The sequence below is a fragment of the Papio anubis genome, chromosome 10 (genome assembly GCF_008728515.1).
Source record: "Papio anubis isolate 15944 chromosome 10, Panubis1.0, whole genome shotgun sequence".
Taxonomy (NCBI): domain Eukaryota; kingdom Metazoa; phylum Chordata; class Mammalia; order Primates; family Cercopithecidae; genus Papio; species Papio anubis.
In genome coordinates this window covers 17,224,766-17,247,342 of record NC_044985.1, presented here as the reverse complement: position 1 = coordinate 17,247,342, position 22,577 = coordinate 17,224,766, and the positions used below count along the sequence as shown (strand labels likewise).

Genomic DNA, 22,577 nt, shown 5'->3' with positions numbered 1-22,577 from the left:
TTCTGCTCCTTAGAGGCCCCCTTTGCAGAGGAGAGTCTGGGGCACACAGCTATGGAAACCAGGGATTTTGGCCTTCTTCCAAGCTAAAGAAGTAGTGGGCTGCGGGACCCCTCACATCCTCTCTGATGCCTGGGATCCCCACCCTACTGGAAAGAGGTTGATGAATAAGAAGTCCTGAGCTTTAGAGTCAGGCTGGCAGTTCTTCAGGTGACCATTTCACTTCTCAGAGTTCTGCTTTCCTCCCCTGTAAAGTGAGGATAATAATAGCTATTTCCAACAATTATAGAAAAGATAAAGGCATTCACAAAGCCCTTTGTGAGCTGCCTAGATCTGGGATTAAGGAATAGCCTCAGTCTTGTTCCCTGGTGACTCTTGAAGACCCTTTCATGCCAACACCACTTTCAGATGCCTCTAATGATTATTCAAGCGTGTACCCTGGGGAGAGCACAGTTCCTCTGCTCAGCTGTGTTCAACCAGATTTTACTGTTAGATTTCAGTATTTTTTTTTTTTTATTGGCAGTCTGGGTATAAAATCTTTAGAAGCCGGTTCATGGAGGTATAATTTACATATAACAAAATTCATCCTTTTGAAGTGTATAGTTCAATAAGTTTTTGTAAATGTACACAGTTGTATAACCACTATCACAATCAAGATTTACAACACTTTCATCACCCCAAAATAGTCCTTTATACCTCTTACACCCAACCCTCTCCTAATACCACTGGTCCCAGGGAACCACTGGTCTGCTTTCTATCTGTGTAGTTTTGCCTTTGCTAGAATTTCATGTAAATGGAATCAATTATAAAATATATAATATTGTGGGTTTAGTCTCTCTTAATAAGCATCATGCTTTTGAGTCATCCATGTTATATCAGTAGTTTTTTAGTTTGTTTATGTTTTTATTGCTCATTACTATTTTATTGTATGAATGTACCACAATTTGTGTATCCACTGGCTGATAAACAATTTGATAGTTTCCAGTTGGGGCTATTATATGTAAAGCTGCTATATACATTTGTGTATAAGTCTTTGGGGGGATATATAACAGTAAGTGTCATTTCTGTGTTGCATGATGGGTGTATGTTGTTTGCTTTTTAATTTTCTTAACCATGTCTTTGAAGACAAAATTTTTAATTTTGATTAAATCTAATTTATCATGTTTTTATTTTATGGTTCATGCTTTTTTGCTCTATTTAAGAAATTGTTGCCTAATCCAAGGCCACAGAGATACTCTGATATTTTCTTCTAGATGTTTTGTGGTATTAGATCTTGTGTTTGGGTTTATGTGTGAATTTTTATATACAGTGTGAGGAAAGCAGTGAGGTTTACTTTTCTTCAGATGAATAGTGTTTCTAATACTTTCTTTCTTCCATTAAATTACGTTGTCATCTTTGTCAGAAATCAATTGACAATATATGTGTGAGTCTATTTCTGGAATGTCTGTTCTGTTCCACTGACCTGTATGCAAATCCTTACCCAATACCACACTCTCTTAATGAGTGTAGCCTTATAAAGAATTCAGGTAGTGTCAGACCTCTGACCTTGTTTTACTTTATGAAAATGTTTCCATTTTCACACATAATTTTAGAATCAATGTGTCAATGTCTATTTTTTTTAAAGCCTGGTAGTGTTTTGATTAAGATGTCATTGAATCTGTAGATGAATTTGAAGAGAACTGACATCTGAACAATATTGGGTCTTCTGATCCGTGAATATGGCAGATCTCTCTATTTATGTCAGTATTCTTTAAATTTATCTCTACAGTGTTCTGTACATCTTAGTGTACAATGTTTCGCCATTTTATAAGATGTGGTTTTTTCATATTTTGATGCTGTTAGAAATAGTATTGTTTAATTACCAATTATTTATAATACATGCTAATACAATTGATTTTGCTACATTATCCTTGTACGATGTAATCTTGCTAAACTCACTTATTAGTTCTCATAAAGTTTTGGGAGATTCCTTAGAGTATTCATGTGTACAATTATATTGTCCTCAAATAAAGACAGTTATACTTTTTTCTTTCTAATCTCTATGCTTTTTATCTCTTTTCCTTGCCTTGTTGCACTGGCATTAAGTTGCATTATAATGTTAAATAGAAGTGGTAAGAGCTAACATTCTTAACATGTTCTCAGTCTTAGTGGGGAAACATTCAGTCTATTTTTTCAAATATTTGTTATCCGTAGGTTTTCTGTAGATGCCCTTTTACACTTTTACAAAATGAAAACGTTCTCTTCTATTCCTAGTTTGCTGATAGTCTCTTTTTTTTTTTTTTTGGTCTGTCATCAAAGGATGTTGCATTTGTTAAATGATTTTTTCTATGTATTTTGAGATAATCATGGTTTTTCTTTTAATATTGATTTATTTTTAAATGCTAAACAAATTTTACATTCTTTGGGTAAATGCCACTTGGTGAGTAATTACCTTAATTATGTAAAAATGCTTAATAATTAGCAAATCAGTTATTAAACATTCTTGCATCCATTTTCATGAGTTATATTGATCTGTATTTTTCTCTATGTGTGATGTCTTTGAGTTTGATATCAAGGTAACATGGTCATTATAAAATGATGTGGAAAGTGTTTGCTCTTCTCCTGTTTTCTAAAGGAGTTTATAAGAGCCGGCCACTGCACTCCAGCCTGGGCGGCAGAGCGAGACTCCGTCTCAAAAAAAAAAAAAAAAAGAAATGATCATTTTTTTCATCCTTATAAATTTTGTGGAATTCAATAGTGAAGACATCTAGGTCTATAATATTTCATGAAAATATTTTTAACTCCAAATTCAATTGCCTTCATTGATATAGGACTATCTGGTTTATCTTTTTTCTTGAGTGGGTTCTGGTAGTTGGATTTCTTAAAGAATATTTCCATTTTATCTGAATTGTAAAATGGGTTGGCTTAAGTTTGTTCATACATACGTATTATCTGTTATTCACTGGAAGATCTGTAGGGATGCCTCCTTATTCATTCATAATATGGAGAATTTTTGTCTTTTCTCGTTTAGTCAGTGTTTAGTCAATGTAGTTGGAGGTTGTCAGTTGGATCAGTCATAGCAGATAACCAGCTCTTTGTTTCATTGATTTTTAAATTGTTTTTCTTTTTCAAAATTTTCTTAATTTCAGCTCTCATTTTTATGTCTTCTGCTTACTTTATGTTTAATATGTTCTTATTTTTCTAGTTTCTTAAAATGAAGTCTTAGAACACTTATTTTAAGCCTATCTTATTTGTGCTATACATTTTCATTAAGGCACTGCTTTAGCTGCATTCCATTGTATTTTCATTCATTTCAAAATAGTATCTTATTTTCCATTTAATACACAGGAAATTTGGGAGTGTACTGTGTAAGTTGTAAATGTTTGGAAATTTTTCCAGACATCTTTCTTCTGTTAATTTCTGGTTTAGTTCTCTGATGGTCAGAGAACATATTTTCCATGGCTTCAGTGAGTTCAAATTTTCTAAGGCTTGTTTTATGATGAAGGCTATGGTCTGTCTTAATCAGTGTATAACTAAAAGGAATATGCATTCTGCCCTTGATGGGTAGAGTGTGCTGCACAATTCACACTGGTCAAAGTTGTTAAATTATATTGTTCAGATCTTCTATACTTTGTGATAGTCTCTCTACTTGTTCTGTTAATTACTGAGAGAAGACTTTTAATTTTAATTGTAGATTTGACATTTTTCCTTTTAAGTTCTGTCAGTTTTTTGCTTCATAATTTTGGAGTTCTATTGTTATAGATATATATATTTAGGTTTATAATGTCTTGATAAATTTACTTTGTTATAACTATAACATGTTTCTCCTGATCCCTGGTAACATTTCCTTTCTGAAGTTTACATTTTCTGATATTAGCGTAGTGACTCCAGCTTTCTTTTTATTAGAGTTTGCATGCTATCTATTTTTCTGTCCTATTTTTCACATATCTATTTTTTATATTTAAAATGAATGTCTTATCTACAGCATATGAATAGATATATTTTATATACCAATTTTTATTTTATCCAATCTGACAATCTCAGCCTATTCTTTGGAGTGTTTAGACTATTTTCATTTTATGTAATTATCTAAATGGTTGGGTCTAAATCTACCATATAATTATTTATTTTCTGATTGTCTCATCTTTATATTTTCCTCCTTTTCTACCTTTTTGACTTGAATATTTTTAATGATTCCACTTTATTTCCATTTGTAACTTATTGGCTATACCTCTTTCCTGTTTTAGTGAGTGGTTTAATATTTAAATGTAATTTTATTACATTGTTACTTTATCATAATCTATTTTACATAATATGTTAAAGATTATTTTCATATAACCTCTCCCATCCTTTGTGCTGTTGTTATATATTTTACTTCCATATATGTTAGAAACCTCACAATAAACAAAATATATATAGATCATATATTACTATTTCTAGTGTTCTCCATTCTTTAATATACATCTACCCTGCAAATTTTACCTGCCCTGATCCTCATACCTGTCCCCGTTAACAACTACATTTACCTCCAGGCTATGTTTGTATTCTGTCTATATTTCAGTCTAGAAACCACCTCCAGGCAGTTGGCTGGAGTACCTGTAGGGCTCACTTCATTTGTTTTCCTTGATTCAGAGATCAAATTCTGTGCTTTTTATCTTTCAGTGTCAGAAAACAGTGCAACTCTGTGTGTGTGTGTGTGTGTGTGTGTGTGTGTGTGTGTGTGTTTCTGTAACAATTTAATTCTTCATGGATGGAAACAAAAATCTCTATATATTTTTACCCATATTCATATGGTCTCGTCTGTTGGATTTCATTATTTCTTTTATTATATTCCTGTAGCGACAGCCATGGGATATTGGTGAGTGGAGGGTGGCCACTGAAATGGAAAGAGAGACTCATCTCAACTTCAGTCTTCTGTTCACCAACACTTCAACTACAATCACATAAAAGAAAAATAAATGATCCTTGATATTCAGCTAAAATAGATTATCTTATAATAATTAAAAATCCTTACAAGCAAGTAAAACATGTTAAAATGAAAATTTTTTAAAAGCTTAAGGTTGTGGAGTCTTGAGCTTTCTTCTTTTCTGCATGTAATTGAAAAAGTAATTAATACTGATTAAATACAGAGACAAATGGAGAAAAACATTTTTGAACTTTAAATTCTTATCTTTCTGAAGACTTTTATTAAATATCTATAATCACAGTAATATAAGCAGGCTAAAATTATTTATACTCTTAGAGTATCTAACTTCACATTTTTAATGTAAAAAAGTTAGAGCAATAATGAATAGGGTGATCTGGCTCCAATGCTCTTATAAATACCTTTAACAAAATTTTCATCAGTTGCTAAATTGACAGGTCTGAATTTCCCCATGCTTCCCTGTTTTTATATTTCTTGACAAATAAAGCTGGTTTAAATCTCTTCCTGCAGCATTGTACCCCAAGTTATTTTCTTTCCTCTCTTCCTTCATGTGTCTTATCAAGGCAGATGTTATCCAGGCAATTAAGAGTAGAGGCAGTTGTCCATATAATTCAGCAAACCTGATGTGAAGTAAAAGCGATTTAGAGAGACAGAACCACCCATAATAGCCACCTGTGTCTACCAGATTCACCAAATAATTGTTTAACTTTTCACTTCATTTTGGCATGACAGCTAGAGATGGAGTGAACCTATGGGAACAAGTAGACTGTTGTACAGAAGCAAAGATAATCTTTTAGGATCAATATGTTATACCTTCTGTAAAGGAAAATCATGACTCACTAATTTGGGTATGTGATCTGGGAATGTAATGAGTCCGTGAACAAAGGAGAATCCGTAAAGAGCATTTGTTTAGACTTAAAATGCCTTGCATTCGCAGAAGCCCAAAAGTGGATTAACAGGAGATACAAACAAATAACTAAACTGTAATTAGATTGGGGGAAAAAGGTTGAGCATAGAGTAATTTTGTTAGAGAATGGGCAAGGATAACAGTGGGAAAAGGTGGATAGCTAAGTTGGCATTTCTTCAATTAGAAAAATGGCAATTAAGGATCAGGGCTGGAGCCATTGTGATTCTACATTTATTTGGTACTCTAGAAGGTTTTGCTAATTAAAGTAAGTTGTTTTTTTTTTTCAGTTCCAAAAATGTCAAACTAAGGAGGACAAGACTTGCTGTGTGGATGGAGAAGTGGTTAAGTGGTAATCATGGCTTTGTGAGGAGTTGGGAGAGTTCTGTATCCTACTCGCATAAACAAGGACTTTGAACTGGAAGTGATAACTCATAAAACAGGACCTAGGAGTCTGGGATCCAACTGTGGGTTCGTAAGTCAGATGACCTTGTCAAACAGATGCTGGCCATTAAACTGTAGTGGTCACATTAGCCCACTCTTACGTATCACAGTAAGTCCTGTGTGCAAGTGTAGCCTTTGTTTTTCAAGACACGCATATTTAGAATAGCAAGAGATGAAGCAGTTATGTGAAGACTTCAAGATTTTTCAGTCTGGAGTGACAAGAATATAGCGATACTTATTAAAATTTGCAAAAATCCAGAAGTGTTTGGAAAATTGCATAACGTGTTCTGGAATACTAGACCAATAACCACTCCCAAAACTTTAGAAGAGGCCATTTCAGTATCAGTGACAAGAAGAAGCACATGAAGGAATTTTTTTTCAGGGGCTGTAACAGCTGTATATGAAAATAAATTCAAGAAAGATTTCTATAAAGACATGGTCTGTGTGGGCATTTGGAATACATTTGTAACCATTACCAATTTATATCCTTAAACTACATCCTACCACAGTAATGTACATGATGCTACTGTCAGGCAAAGGATATTGGAGCCACTGGATACCAACTTAGCCTGAGGTGCCACTTCTTTTATGTTGGTTTAAATAACTTCTCCTTCATTTGTACTAAGGAATTTCATGGTCCTTTTTTTTTCATTTTTAATCGTTTGTCATATTAATTTCCTACATTTTAAAAATAATCGTCCCCTATGCAACTCATTCCCTATGCCAGACTCCCAAAGTCTGGTCTTCCATTATCCCAAAGACAGCGCAAGAGATTGGAAACCAAATTTATATTATCCTGCGTATTTTTCAAATCTCAGGAAGCTAAAATCCAGTTTGAACTTAGAGGCTGAGTATTCTCATGAATTCCAAAGGCGTCAGAGTAAATTTACCCTTCCAGAAGGTCATCTTCATGCCGCAGCCAAAAGTTACCCAGTGGTTGTGAACAAATAACCAGTATAATCATTTTTTACTACTTGGCGAAAACTGTGGGGTAAACTTAGAATGAATAACCAACATTTAATTGATGTGGCTTTGGCAACAGACTTAGCTTTTTTTAAGCTTGTTTCAGCCGTTCCGATAAAGAGAAGGATGTGCAAATAAAGAGATCTGTTTTCCCATCTGTAGTTTAAGTTTCTGCTGCCAATACCACATGTAGCTTAAAGATGTTTAGGAACCTGGAGAGACCTTCTACAAAGACTTATTTACATGACCACTTGCATTATAGGAATGCATGCCAATTCATAAGATGGTATGAATATTAAACACCCATGAGTCACTCTTTCTGACTGAATTATGTTGGGGCCTCATTGTGTGTTTGGCTGAAACTTTTATAGCTATGTGGAAGTTTTCAAAGTGAAAAAGTTTGAGTTTCAGAGTTTTCTATTTTTATAGAATTTATGAATGAGGGTTGCAGAGGGGAAAAAGGTGATTACTAGCATACTTTGTTTGAATCTGTAAGTGGGTAGATTATTGCACAGAAGCAAGTATAAGCTTTTAGGATCCATGTGCTGGAAGTTACTGAAAATCATGGTGTAGTAATCTGGGACTGTTACTTGAGAATGTCATAAGTCTGTAAACAAGGGAGCATCAGCAGACATCATTTGTGAAGGCTTTTTAAAAAGCCTTTTAAGGTACTGCCTCCAACGTAGATTTCTCAAAAAAACAGACTCTCTGTTTTCTCTACATGAGACAGATTGCAACTACCTCAAGTACATTGGTGCATATTCATCATTCATTAATGTTTTTGATGAACTAACCCCCAGGCAAATGGTTGCCAAAAGGTAACTCCTTGGGAAATAACCAGGGTAGTTGTTGAGTAAAGTGTACCCAGATGCTGCAATATAACACTAGCTGCACAAATGACAATTTGGTTTCCCTTGGATTCTATGACAGTGTATGTATTATGTACCCACGGGGGCTCTCACTTCTCCCTGACAACCAGTTATAGAAACTTATTGAGCATCTACTTTATAATGAGCACTCTGCCAGGCTTATTTAAAATGAGCTATGACTATTTAAGTCAGAATAGTTCTAAAAAGCCCTTGTTGTCCCACAGCAAACAGGTAACCAAGCTGGTCTTTGAGCTTAATCTTTTCAACTCTGAGGCATATAGTCTTCTCACTCCATTTATCTGAATATTCAGAGTAACTTAGAACTAAAGTCAGATTTTCTTAAACCTGTCCTATAATAATCTCTTTGGACAGATACATTAATAATACCAAGAGTTTTGAGGTGACAAATTCAAACCATTACAGATATGTGAAATTGGATCCATGAGAAAAGATGGAGACACTTGAATCTGCAGAAGAAAAGGCTGAGAAACAAATTAGTGGCATTTCCCAAACACCCCAAATCATTGCTAGTTCATATCCCACTCACTTGGAAATGTATATTAACTGAAATAGTGCTGGAAATCAACTTTTTTTCTTTGCAGCTATTTATAAAGATGATGTTGCTACGTGAACAAATATGGTATAAAACAAGTTTGGAAGAAGCATAGTTTCTATAGTTTGGATATTTGTCACCTCCAAATCTCATGTTGAATTGTGACTCCCCTTGTTGGAAGTGGACCTGGTGGGGGTGTTTGGATCATGGAAGTGGATCCCTTACGAATGACTTGGTGCCCTCCTTGAAGTAATGCGTGAGATCTCGCTGTATTGGTTCACGCGAGAGCTGTTGTTTAAGAGTCTGGCACTCACCCCCTCTCTCACTATGTAACACACACCAACTCCCCTTGCCTTCCATTATGAGTAAAAGCTACCCGAGGCCTTGCCAGAAGCTGAGCAGATGTCAGCATCATGCAGAATTATGAAGTACACCTCTTTTCTTTATAAATTACTCAGTCTTAGGTACCCATTTATAGCAATGCAAAATGGACTAAGGCAATAGTCAACCAAGTTAACAAAATGATTTGGTTTAAAACAGGGCAACTCAGTGTTCTGGTTAAATGCATATAAGAAGTTCATATAATGAGTAATCTCATTTGCTCACTACAAATGGCCCCAGGAACGTGACTCTGTAGTAAGAACTTAGTTCTCACAATACTGTGGATGCTGGTGTTAAACAGGACGGCAGCATTCCACTTGGCAACTAGAATCCCTCAGGATGAGAGCCAGAGTTACTGTGCCACACCAGCTTCCTAGGCCTGGGACTTTCAGGCCCAGTGATGCTGTGCACGGGCACAGGGACTGAGGAGGATGTTAGAACAGCCTATTGTTGGCTGTCCTTTGCCTTTGTCATCCATTCTTGTCCCAAGGACTTTAAGTACTAAGAAACCCGTCATTAAAATATTCAGGAATTCTGAATGATCTTATCTCTGTGGTCATCTGAGTTAATGAAGTCTGGCTTCATGTGAAAAATAACTACAGAAAAGGAAGTCAGCTGTTTGCTTTGGTTGCTAAAATCAGAGCAAAAAAGAAGCAGATTGAGATTTCACAAGAAGAGGTTCACATCCATTAACGATGAGGAAGACTGTTCTAAAGGTTTATTGTTTTTCATTCACCTGTTCATTCATTCCACATCAGTGAGGGCTGACTATGTGTTAGGTGTGATGCTGAGCACTGGTGATAGAGTCAGATGCCTGGGGAGTGTAATTACCATTCTGTAGAATAAGAGCAATCATGGAGCAGGAGCCACTTATATGGGAGAATTGAAGAGATGAATCAAATCCAGTTATGCCTGCAGGATGCTTACAGTCTAATAACATTTTGAGAGCTGCTGCCATTTTCTGAATTATAACAGTGTGCCTGTTGCAAGTGTTGTGCCCAGCTCATCACATGCTTTGTTTCTAGTCCTCAAAGCACCCCTATAATGAAGATAGTGGGATCTAATTTGCAAATGAAGACACTAAGGCCAGATGTGGAGGCAGCAGGGGGTGGGGAGCAGCAGGGTGACACTCATTGGTGAGATGAGTGGGGATTTTCTGCCACACACCCTAAGGTAGCAACTTGAAAATCCCCAGTGGAAATGTTTCTTCAAAATTCTCTGCCACCATCCCACAGGGAACCACACCCACCTCGGCTGCTTATGTCCCTCTCAGACACAGTAAATTTCCTCTTCACTGAAGTCGGTGCCAGACAATATTCCTGCCCCAAGCAGTCTTAACATTCTTCCCCAAAAAGGAGAGCCTTATAGAAAGTCCTGTATTTGCTTTTAGGAGACTGAAAAGGTCTCCTCCTTTCATACCAAACATATGCAAGGGAATGTATTCAAGGTGTCAGTAAAAGAGAATGGGGACTCCATTCTCTATGAGATTCTCTGCCATTCTGCTGCTGACTGCTCTGAATGGGTGCCGGGTGTACCAAGATGGAGCTTGTTCAGCCCTCAGTTGACCAGTTGTCCTGGGGACTGGTGTTTTCCTCAACCAACTGCATATTTTCTTTGTGCGAGACAACTTTAATAGGACTGGGAAGTAGTGCCTTAAGTCGTCCCATGAGGTTCCTGGGACCTGATGGTGGTGGTCACTGTGAGAATTTGTTAATACCTTGAGAGACAGAGAGAAGGCACATGGGACAATAGGAACAGGTGAGAGAGCTGACCAGAATCAGAGATGTAACTGGTGACCTTACAAGGATGAAGCCCATTGGTACATCCAACAACCCAACCCTTGAACTCATTAGCAAGGCCCTGTGGGCAACTATACTCACAGCCAGAAATGTGAACTCACATTTGTGGGGGTTTTTTTGTTTGTTTTTCTTTTGTATTTTGTTTTGTTTTGTTTTCAGATGGAGTCTCGCTCTGTCGCTAGGCTGGAGTGCAGTGAGGCAATCTCAGCTCACTGCAACCTCCATCTCCCGGGTTCAGGCGATTCTCCTGCCTCAGCCTCCTGAGTAGCTGGGACTACAGGTGCGCACCACCATGCCCAGCTAACTTTTTTTGTATTTTTAGTGGAGACAGGGTTTCACCATGTTGGCCGGGATGGTCTCGATCTCTTGACCTCGTGATTGACCCACCTCGGCCTCCCCAAGTGCTGGAATTACAGGCATGAGCCGCCACGCCCGGCCGTGAACTCACATTTATTGAGAGCAATACTGCATCAACTCATTGAAGATGGGAGGCAGGCTTGCCCCTTTGAACTTAGTTCCTACTACAGCCATTTAATTATTTTGTGAGTTCTTAAAATTCCCTGAGGAAAAAAAAAACTGGCTTCAGAAGTACAATATCTAACATTTGTAATTCAGGTTACAATATTTTTATGAACTGCAAGAAACTGTGCCTTAAAGAAACTACATAAAGATGGTGTCAGCATTTTCAATATAAACTTCTGTTTCCAAAGGTTTATGTATTCTGAAGAAATTTTCTTGCAGGGAAACTTGGCATGTGTCTGAGCCCCTGACTGTCCACACCTAACTTAATAGGGACTTACAGATGAATCCTTCACATCCACTACATTTGGCATCTGCAAGAAAGAAACAAAAATGGCCTTAATAGCAAATGGTTTCTGAGTTTAATGTCAGGGCATGCAATTCTCAGGAAATCAGAGAACTCAAGAATTCCAAAAGTCCTGTTTTATAGACTCTGGTATAACAATATTGGGTGTTGAAAGGAAAGTAAAAAAATGTAAGGGGATTGATGCTAGAAAATGTTGTAGTCTTCAGAAAGCCTCCAGACTTAGACCTCCTTCAACATTTTTTCTACCCCTGAATTCCTCCTCTGCCGTATTTCCTGCAGCTGCCCCATGCTTTGTGTTACAGGTTACACAAACATATATGGGCTTTGTATATGGCACCTATTGCCATCATGAAAAAGGCCGCCAAGATTCTCACTTTGCTTTTTGAATCTTCATTTGAGGAGACTGGATTAAGTGCTCTATGTGACTTATAATACACAGAAGAGGGAGAAAAGCCAGAAAAACATTGCCCTTGGAAGAGTGCCTATCACCAAGCTAGAGGTGTATTAGGCCATTCTTACCTTGCTATAAAGAAATACCTGAGACTAGGTAATTTATAAGAAAAGAGGTGTAACTGGCTCATGGTTCTGCAGGCTGTATAGGAAGCATGGTGCCAGCATCGGCTGCTGGCGAGGGCCTCAGGAAGCTTCCAATCATGGTGGAAGGTGAAGTAGGAGCAGGTGTCTCAAATGCAAGAGCAGGAGCAAGAGAGAAGGTGGAAGGTGCCACACACTTTTAAACAACCAGATTTCACGTGAACTAACACATCACTAAGGGGATGGCACTAAGTCATGCGTAATGGATATAACCCCCAATACAAACACCTCCCATCAGCTGCCAGCTCCAACGCTGGGGATTACATTTCAACATGAGATGTAGTAGGGACACAGATCCAAACCATATCAGGAGGCAAAGTAAACTCTAAAAAAAGCCCTGGCAAGAAGTCTAAGGATTCAGTCCAAGAGGGCAGAAGGAAGAGTTGCTAGGCACTTGGGATTCTCAGAACTATATAGTAAGGTTGCATAGGCATCCTGCATAGAGCCAGACAACCAGCTAGATGCCAGGCATGTTAGCAGTGGACTCCAGCCTCAGAATGGGGAGCCCAGGAACCAAGCTAGAATTCTGGGGCCAGCACCAATCTCAGAGGAGAAGCTGGGCACCTTGCCTGGAAGCCATGCGGCCATGCTGTAAGCCTTCTGCTCACATGGCTGCCTCAATGGCTATGAAGTGAGCAGAGCCCACTTTGGGGTTTACTTGTGCTTCTGGGGGGAATCAGTATAGCTTGGTGGCTAAGAGCGTTGTCTTTGTAGCAAGGCCTAGATTCAAGTCCAGGCTTTCATTTACAGCGTGTGACCTTGGACAAGTTGCTTAACCTCCTTTAGCTGTGATTCCTCATTTCTAAACAGCAGTGATAGTTCTTGTCTTATAGGTATGTGAAGATGAGGAGATGATACAAAGAAAGCAGAACTCCTGAAAGCTGTAATAAGCACCAAACTTTTGATGACACATCTTCTCGAAAGAAAAAGCACCTCTAATGTCCTGCCCTGCCGAGCCCTCCTTGATTCAGGGATAGGTAGTCCTGAGGATGCTGGGGTAAATTATTAGGGCAGATAGCCTGGGGCACGTAGGGTCTGACACATCTCAGCTGCTACATCCCATGAATCTTTGATTCTCATCTTCAAAGACTGAGTCGGTCCTGATGAAGATCTACTTACTCCCGTAAGTCTGAAATACTCCAGACTTTCAGAATTGCCCCAATTACAACACATGGACATGCTAAATCTGAAGTGTTGTATGTGTAGGGCTAAAATTAAGAAAAGACACAGAAATCTGAATAGCAGTGTCTTTTTTTTTACTCATCTGGCAGTGCCTCCCCATGCAAACAGCTGATCCTTTCTCAAAAACACCATTCTATAACAATTAAATCCCCTTAATTGGGGAGAAAATGAAAAGAGAAGGTCATGAATAATCTGTAAGTCTGGTTGAGAATAAAGTTGACCTGGTGGAGGCCCTGAAATGAATGGGGCTAAAACTTAGCTCTTGTAATCCCGGGAAGGAAAAGCACTTCTCATGGTGTGTCTGTATGATTCAGATATCCTAGAGTCCATGACAAACATCCCATGGCATATGAGATGGTTAAATGACACCATAGTGGAAAAAACGGTGTCTATATCTTCCTGCTAAATATCCCTGTGAAGATTGAAGCCTCTTGAGTAGGAACTTCATCTTCCTAGTACTTCCAACACCAAGCACCAAACCTCCTCGAGCCTAGAAAAGCCAACTCTGTACACATTCCCATCCTTTTATTTTTGCCTTAGTATTAGGAAATTCCCAGACTTCTGCTACTCAGCAAAGATGCTTTGAGGAGGAAGGTAGGGGAATGGGCAAATTCTGAAGTTTGGATAGTAAGTGCTGAGCATGAAGTGAGATTGTATATAAGGATACTTAAGGATAAGCTATTCACCTATCAGGTATCTACTAATATGTAATAAATATACTAAACATTTTATATATTTTGCCATTCATTATTCATTTGCTGGGCTGTCTCACAGTGCGCTTAGTGTCATTCTAAATTCTAAGGATTAAATGGTGAACATACTTTAATCCTCACAGCAGTCCTAAAAGGAACCTGAGACCTTGAGAGGCTAAGGCTCTTGCACAGGGGTTCAAAAAATTAGTCATTGGCAAAGATCACACCACAAGCCTCTGTTCTTAAAGCACCAAAGAAGTGGTAGCTGTCGAGCTTTTGATACAAACATTATGTTGTAATCTATTATATTCCCCACCATGCCTAATACAGTGCTCGGTTGTTCCGCTGACCCAGTGCTAGACTTACAAGATGCTTCTAAGATGAAACCTAGGAAGTTTCATTCTAGGATTATCATATGAACAGAAGACTTTCTAGATGACATCCAGATCTTGGAAGCTGCCTCATTGGCCTTGATAAACCACACCACCATTCCAGAAATTACGTGGTAATTTTTTCAGATACTGTACTTTTCTCCATATATAAAATGTTTTGATGATGACACACAATTAACAGAATATGTCACAGACATGGTGAAATCATCTTAATTTGTTCTACAGAATAGTGGGATCCCTGGGACTGCTAAGAAATCCAAAGCATTATTGATGAGTTTTGTCACTGAATAAAGTGAGAGTGAAAGAAAGTGGCTCACAGTCTTCTCAGCTGGGCCAAATGAAGCCCACATGATAAGTGATGTTATGATGGGAAAGGTACGCTTTGGGATGACCCTTCTGGCATGTGAATTACTTGTCCCCGCAGTCAAATTAAGAGGCCAGATATTTAGTCAACTGCTGAATGGGCGATCATTCATGCAAGAGATACACAATTACTGTTGTTAGGATGTCACTTCAATTTATGTGTTCTCATTACTCATTATTTCAGTTAATAAGTTTCACCTAATTGGTTGAAGTCATATGATTCCCAGATTGAAATAAAGATGACCACAATTTGATCTCTAATGACTGTTCCTCTTCTAACTCTAAAGACCTATCCAGGATATATGCACAAGTGACTATTGCTGCTCGTAACAGGCTGGTCTTCTTATATTACATGAAGGGGATGCTTTCATGTTCAAAAAGGTCCGTTTCATGCACCTCACTGGAAATTTACTACACCACTAATACTGTTTCCAAATGCTTATCATTTTTCTTTCTCTTAAATTCACCCTTCTAGGTGTCTCCTTTCCTCCAGATCATACCCCAATTTCCACAATTCTTTTATCCTTTTATGTGAGCCTTCTCTAATCCTTTCTCTCTGTCTCTCTATCTCAGAATCCAGCTGCCAGATGAGAACATTGGACAGTGGGATCGGAACCTTCCCACTCCCAGACTCGGGAAATCGCTCGACGGGACGATACCTATGCCAGCCAGACTCCCCAGAGGACAGTGAGCCTCTCCTGCCTCTCCAGTCAGCCCTTTCTGCAGTTTCTTCCATGAGAGCCCAAACCCTTGAACGTGAAGTGCCTTCCTCCACAGACAGCCAGCGCCCTGCAGATAGCGCCATTGTTCATTCCACATCTGACCCCATCATGACTGCCAGGGGGTTGCGACCTCTTCAAAGCCGCCTCCCCAAACCAGCTTCCTCAGGTAAAATGCCAATCTCCCACCCTTAATAAGACACTTGCTGACAAAAAAAAAAAAAGGAAAACCTTTCACCAGGAGATAAGCAAGTCAGTGACCTGCCTGATAAAAATGTAGATATGTGAAAATTCCTTCATGTCCTTCACCAAAAAGCAAAACAATGTGTATAAGTCAATATCTACTCATAGAATTACACTGAGCAGTAACACACATATAAGGAAACAGACATGTAAGTACTGGTCTATGGATATATGAACTGATTTAAAAAAAAACCATGCAACGTACACTCGTGAGGTTTTATCCTATAAAATTTAACTCTGAATATAGACCAATTTCAGCCCAAGATATAAATTTAACTACAATGTTGTTTTCCTTCTGACCAAAAACATACATGTTCTGATGTATTCCTATCTGGTTAAAATATATTTATATGTTGAACTATAAAAGGCATAGTTTGATAAATCAGCAGTAGATCATGCACTAATGCAGTAGAATAGAGTGAGCCTTCCCATTGAGAAGTACTGTCCTTCGTGGCAGTCAATTGAAACAAGCTTTCATGATTAAAGACAGGGCTAGGCTAAGGGTCACCGTTTTTTCATTGTTCCCTCATGATTAAAAATATTTATTGCAGCCCAGGATGACACTAAATAATTTTTAACTTGTATGTCTTATGTTGCTTTTACAACATGCATAAGCATAGGAACTAAAACTTTAAATCGAACGCTTTCACTTATGAGTTGATGATTAGAAAGGAGCTGCAAGTGGAGATTATACTATTCTGAGAAATTAGAAAAGGAGACTTTTAATTATAAATCTTGGAATAAATGTGATTGGGCTATTCCCATGGCTGAGTTCTTCCTTTATATAGGAATACCCGTTGCCACGAATGTTGCATCACAAACTTCTGCTCATTCCAAGTCAAGGCTACGTTTTTAAAGCCTGTAATGCATATTATTTTTGAAATAAATGCATTGTTAATTAATGACACAGCCTCCAGAGAGTAAGGGGCAAAATCTTAGTTATAGATTATGTACTCCATGCCTGAATAGTCACATGTGTGACCTCAATTCAGCGGCGGCTGCCTTAGACTCCATGATTAAACACTGTCATTATAACAAATTGAATAGAAACCACAAGTCTTGAATTGCTTCATAAGCGATCAGAAGGAGATTGTTTGGATCTTGCTGCCAATATCCACTGCACCAGGTATGCAAGGGTTCTATCTTTGTTGTTTTTGTTTTTGTTTTGAGATGGAGTCTCACTCCGTCACTCCGGCTGGAGTGCAATGGCGCAATCTTGGCTCACCACAACGTCCACCTGCTGGGTTCATGTGATTCTCTTGCCTCAGCCTCCCAATTAGCTGGAATTACAGTCATGTGCCATCATATCTAATTTTTGTATTTTTTGTATTTTTCGTAGAGACGGGGTTTCACCATGTTGGCCAGGCTGGTCTTGAACTCCTGACCTCCGGTGATCCACCTGCCTTGGCCTCCCAAAGTGCTGGGATTACAGTCATGAGCCACTGCACCTGGCTTTGGGTTCTATCTTAATTAAATTGTAAGGAAGAGTTGTAAAAAGATAGTATATAGTAGAGAGTGAGGTGAACACACTGCAGGGAATTTTTGTCACCCATCCTGAACTTTCCTGTCCCCACATGATATCTGTGGTCCAGAGGGGGCCTGCTTTCCAATGCTTCTCTTTTCTGTGTCCATCTGTTATTCATGTTAAAAATTAGGGAATGAGGACTAGTTGGAACAAAAAAAAATGAGATTATACCTCCTTTTTGAGCAGTCACTGCCTGTTTAATGTGTACATTTGAATTGGTTATTTTTCCTCTCCCCATATAAAAACTGGAAGTCACTATACAAAACTCACAGTGCTGATGAAAACACAGTTCTTAGCTTCCCCTCACAAACAAAATGCTGTGGAGAGGCTGTCACAGCATGTCCTGCTTATAATCACTGAGGTTGGAGGATAATGACAGCAATTCTCCATTCTGGCATGACAAAGGCATACACTATGCAGGTTAATCTACTTTCACGGGTAATGGGGAAACTCTCTTTAATTGTTCTCTGCTAATTACACCCTTGCTACTCAGTGTGGTCCGTGGGCCAGCATCATTGGCATCACCTGGGAGCTTGTCAGAAATGCAGACTCAGAGCCCACCGCATACCTACTGAATCAGCACGCGCATGAACAAAAGCTCAGCTGATCCATAGGTACATTAAAGCTTCAAAAGTACTGCCCTGAGAGATGTTTAAGGGCTCCAAGCAAAGCTTCCCAAACCACACTATGCAAAATGACCTTGATAAGTATTTTAGGAAAATCGGGGTTCCCTGTGTTTGAGGAAGCCTGCAAATTCAAATCCTCTTTTCAGAAACTATGCTAATGCCCATTGGCACACTGAAGCCTCTAAGAAGTCCTCCAAAGAAGAAACTTGATTGTTGTTGGATGAATAACATTATTTAAAGAATAACTTTAGCGTTTCCTAAATGGTTTGCCTGCCAAACCCTTTCTAACCTGTAAAGTCTTTCAACGTTTTGTAGAAAAGTGGTCTAAGAACAGTTTGCCTCAGGGTCTTGAAAAGGGGCTTCTATAGACGTGTATACACAATTATGCAGATGTTTTGGGCAGCACAGACTACAGTGGGACAGAATGGCAGGAAGCCCAGCTTTCCCTGTATTCGGACCCTTTTTATCATTTCTGAATGTCTCCCCCCACCTCCTTCCCTAAACTTGGAAAAGGTCGATGGAAGCTGATATGTGATTCCACGTACGTGTCCTCATTTAGGAAAAGTCAGTCCCCAAAAGCAGAATGAAGCAGAGCCAAGGCCTCAGACATGCTCATCATTCGGATATGCTGAAGACCCAATGGCAAACCAGCCGCTTCCAGACTGGGGGGGTGAAGATGCCGCCACCGGGACCCAGGTGAGGGGTCGGGGGAGGTGAAGGGCGCCATCCACCTGTTGGTCCTGATTGTAAAAAGTGCACCTTTAAAACACTTGTATGATAGATTTCATTTTAAATGAAATTTGCTATTGGTTTCCTGAATTATAAACCAAGATCTAGGGTTTGCCCTTTTCCCTGCCTTATTAAGGAATACTGTGGGTTCTTGGGACACTTTCATTCTGAAGAAATCAAAGTGCCTCTGAAATGCACCCAGATTCTTGGGTATGGATGCGCTGCCCTGATTAGATATTGTGGGACATGCATTCACTCTCCCAAGCCATGCGGGCGCCATTGAAATGATGTTTTTTCTATTTTTTTCGTTGTCTCCGTAGTTATTTTAACCTTTACTTTGTTTTTATGAAACAGGGAAATCAGGTCTAATTCTATTGCTTTTAAGGATGGCTAATCGGAGGCTCGGTGTGGTCAAATGACTTGCTAGGATCCGTGAGCCTTGAGTTTCATTTTTGCAGTGGGTTCTTCATCTGCCCTGAGATGACACACACAGAACTCCTAATGAGTAGATATGGGTGTCTGGCTCAGGGACTCCTTGCTCATCCCTACTGGGGGTTATGTGGTACCCCCTCCTGTTTACCCCTTCCAGCAGGTTACCCCTAGAACCTAGAATACTGCTTAGCACACAGTAGGTACTTAGTAAACAGTGTTGAATGGATGGGTGACTAAGTAAATGAATGAAGGAGTAAAGGAAATGAGTGCTTGAATTTATAACCCCAGATAAGCGAGTTTACATCCTAAAATGTGTTTTTACAATCCCCAACCAAATGACACTCTTCTAAACAAACTTCAGAGACCCATCTAATGCATCTGGATCAGAACTATCTGGCTTAGGTGGGGCTCTAACAGGACATTCTACAAATGGGAAAAAAAAAGGCCCCAAATAACCTCAATTCAATAACATAGGAGTTGCACTCCTGGATCTAGTATTCTGCTTATGTGCACAAAGGGGAATACTGTTCATACAGCATCAACCGCCTTAGCAATTCCTGAATACAGCATCATTGCCACACCACGGACATCCTTAGGGGAGGGGCCAGGTGATGCGTGCATGTGAGCAAGAGGGGAAACTGGGTCCCTCAGCCCATGAACTGTCAGCAGATTTGAGGATTACATAGGGTCAGCAGTTGCTTACTTTTCTAAAGGCTACTGTCCTTTTGGGAACTGAAAGAAAATTATAAATTAGGCAAACATTGATTCTTTTGTTCCCAAGGTTGATTGTTTTTACCTTCTGATACTTGGAAGGCAATGATGAGATCAGTTAAATAAATAAGCCATTAGGTTTGGAACAGCAGCTCATAATAGGCACTTGAGAAAAATAAGACCCTATAAAGAAGTGTACAAAATGCAGAGCAGGTAACCGTGGGGACCTTCCTGGGCCTGGGACAATGGCAGAGTGCCGTAGACAGCCTCATTATTGCAGGCCTATTTCTGCAGCTCTGGTAATTGAGTAGACAGCATCAGCTCCTCAGGAGGCCGAAAAACCAGCAAACCATAGTTGGTCTTGGGTGGGCGGTGGGCTGGGCAGTGGGAATGGAATTCTGTGCACACATTGACAGCCAAATGTGAACTGTGTCACATGCTCACAGGATGCTCTGCCCCATTTTGATTTGTATGAATAATCTTAACAGTCTCATATTACTCATTTAGGACAAGGCACCCAGAATGTGTACATACTCTGCCAGCGGTGGCAGTAATAGTGACAGTGACCCGGACTATGGAGATAATGGTTTTGGAGCTGGAAGGGGACAGTTAGTGAAAGCACTGAAGAGCGCTGCCCCAGGTAACAACCAGCGAACTTGCTGGCCCTGCAGGTTCCTCTCTCTGGGAAGCCGCTGATTATACCTTTCACTGTGCTCGGCCCCCACCCTCTTTGATTTTATGTTTTTTCTTCGTGTCTCTCCTGAGATCTAATTTTCTGGTACATACAGAAGATTGTCTATGCGCATCCATTTGTTTTCTAGTGTAATCTTCGTGACATTGCAGTGCAGTCTGTAAGGTTTTTATTTCTGAATCCAGCATCTCTAAAACAGCCTCCAATTGAGTTATCTCAGTAATGAAGGAATGACTATAAAGATAACTTTGTTCTTAATTATATGCTCTGGCAAGTTAAATCATCCAGTGAGCTGTGGATGGAGTTTTCCAGGCTCTCTGCTAACATCATGCTGTGTAGCCCTGGACCTGTTAGCTGTGCCATTATGAACAGGTCTGTTTGTGAGGTTGAAGCTCCCTCACTATCTTTTTCTTTGAGCCAGAATTGGCAGTAGAAAAATCATTATCCCTAGGCATTTGAAACTATGTCTATTCAGATGGTAGTTCCTTTCAGATACAAGAGGACAGACAAATCCCTAACACAAAATGTGATCTGGGCTCTGCTTTTCTTCTAACTCATCTGGATTGTCAGAAATATTTTAATGATGCAACGGAAAGCCATTCTCTTCCTACTAATCAACTTTTTTCTCAAATACTATTTTATAAATTATGTAATGAAAGCATCATTTTATTTTTTAACAAAACAAGGTTGATATGTTTAGGAAAAAACAATCTAGCATCCATGTGTGTTTCCAGTTTTCAGAGAATCTTGGTATTTGCATTGGGGGAAGGAGGGTTAGAGTAGCATGGAAGAAGAGCTCATTAATCTGAACCACCACTTTGTCCCTTTCTTCTTATAAGTTATCAGAGAGGTAGGATTGATGGTTGAATCATGCAAAGCTTTACCAAGAAGAAAGTGGTGAATACCCCTGATATGTTAGTTGGTTGTTGTCCCCGTTGGCTCTTTGTGGTTCATTGGTGTCCCTCTGACTGTGACAGAGGAAGGGGAAGGGGAGTTCATTGTCATGGAGCTCGCCCAGTGAAGATGCCTAGGATGATGCCGGCTCCTAATCCATGTTCTTCCCTTGAGCTCATGGTGAGTCCTCAGGGAATAGCCTCACCTCACCGACCCTCAGCCACACACCCAAGAATGGTTTCCAGGGCCCCTTTCAGCCCTCAAACTTTCTCTATTCATTATTGAACAAGTATTTGTTGAAAGCTTCCTCTGAGCCAGTTTTCCAGCAGTGAGTAAATGGACAAAGATCCCTGCCAGATAGTAAACAATAGATATCATACACAAGTAAATGTATATAGTTCGTTCATAGGAGATGAGTGCTACAGAAAAGACAAAGTTACACAGAGAAAAGGAGAGTGAGAGTGCTGGCAGTTGGAGGAGAAGTTGAAATTGAAGTGGAATAGTCGGAAGGAGCCTCACTGAGAAAGCGACTTTTGAGCAGAGAGAGCTGAAGCAGGAGAGTGAGTGAGCCAGGAAGGGCACTCCCAATAGAGGAAATGGCCAGTGCGGTAGACTTGAGGCAGAGCATGCTCTGGAGCCCAGGAGTAGCAGGAGGCTCGCATGTTGCTGCAGAGAGAGCAACTTGATGGATGAGGCCAAATGAGAAGGGGCCAGAACCCCTGGAACCCTGTGTGCCTTTCTGAGGACTAACCTCTACTCTGAGAGACAGGGAATTTGGATGACTTAAAGCCTGGGAGTGGTATGAGGTGCAAAGTTTAAAAAGGGTGCCTCTGGCTGCTGTATTGAGAAAACTGAAGAAGCAGGATCAACTAAGAGACTGATACAGGCATCCAGGCAAGAGATGTTGATAGCTTGGACCAGGGTGGTTGCGATCCACACCGTGACCAGCGCTGGCTAAGAGAGCTCCCTCAATGATGGAAATGCTCTATGTCCATGCACATGGCTGCTAAGCACCTGAAGTGCAGCCAGTGCAAGTAAGAGACTGAATTTTTAAATTTAATTTGTGCTCCAGTTTTCCTAAGAGTTCTCATTTGGGCCATTCCTTCTTTTCTCTTTTATTCGAAATTTTAATTAATGTAAATATA

The 22,577-nt window shown here is 39.5% G+C and overlaps 1 protein-coding gene across 2 annotated transcripts in view; it reads left to right on the top strand.

Moving 5' to 3' along the window:
* NCKAP5 (NCK associated protein 5) overlaps positions 1–22,577 on the top strand; it is a 914,274-nt gene that overhangs the window by 805,375 nt on the left and 86,322 nt on the right. For both annotated transcript variants that reach the window (XM_021924271.2, XM_021924272.2), the window contains 3 exons: positions 15,436–15,750; positions 18,535–18,671; positions 20,355–20,487. In XM_021924271.2, the coding sequence (XP_021779963.2) occupies positions 15,436–15,750; positions 18,535–18,671; positions 20,355–20,487 (585 nt within the window). The remainder of the gene's footprint in view (positions 1–15,435; positions 15,751–18,534; positions 18,672–20,354; positions 20,488–22,577) is intronic.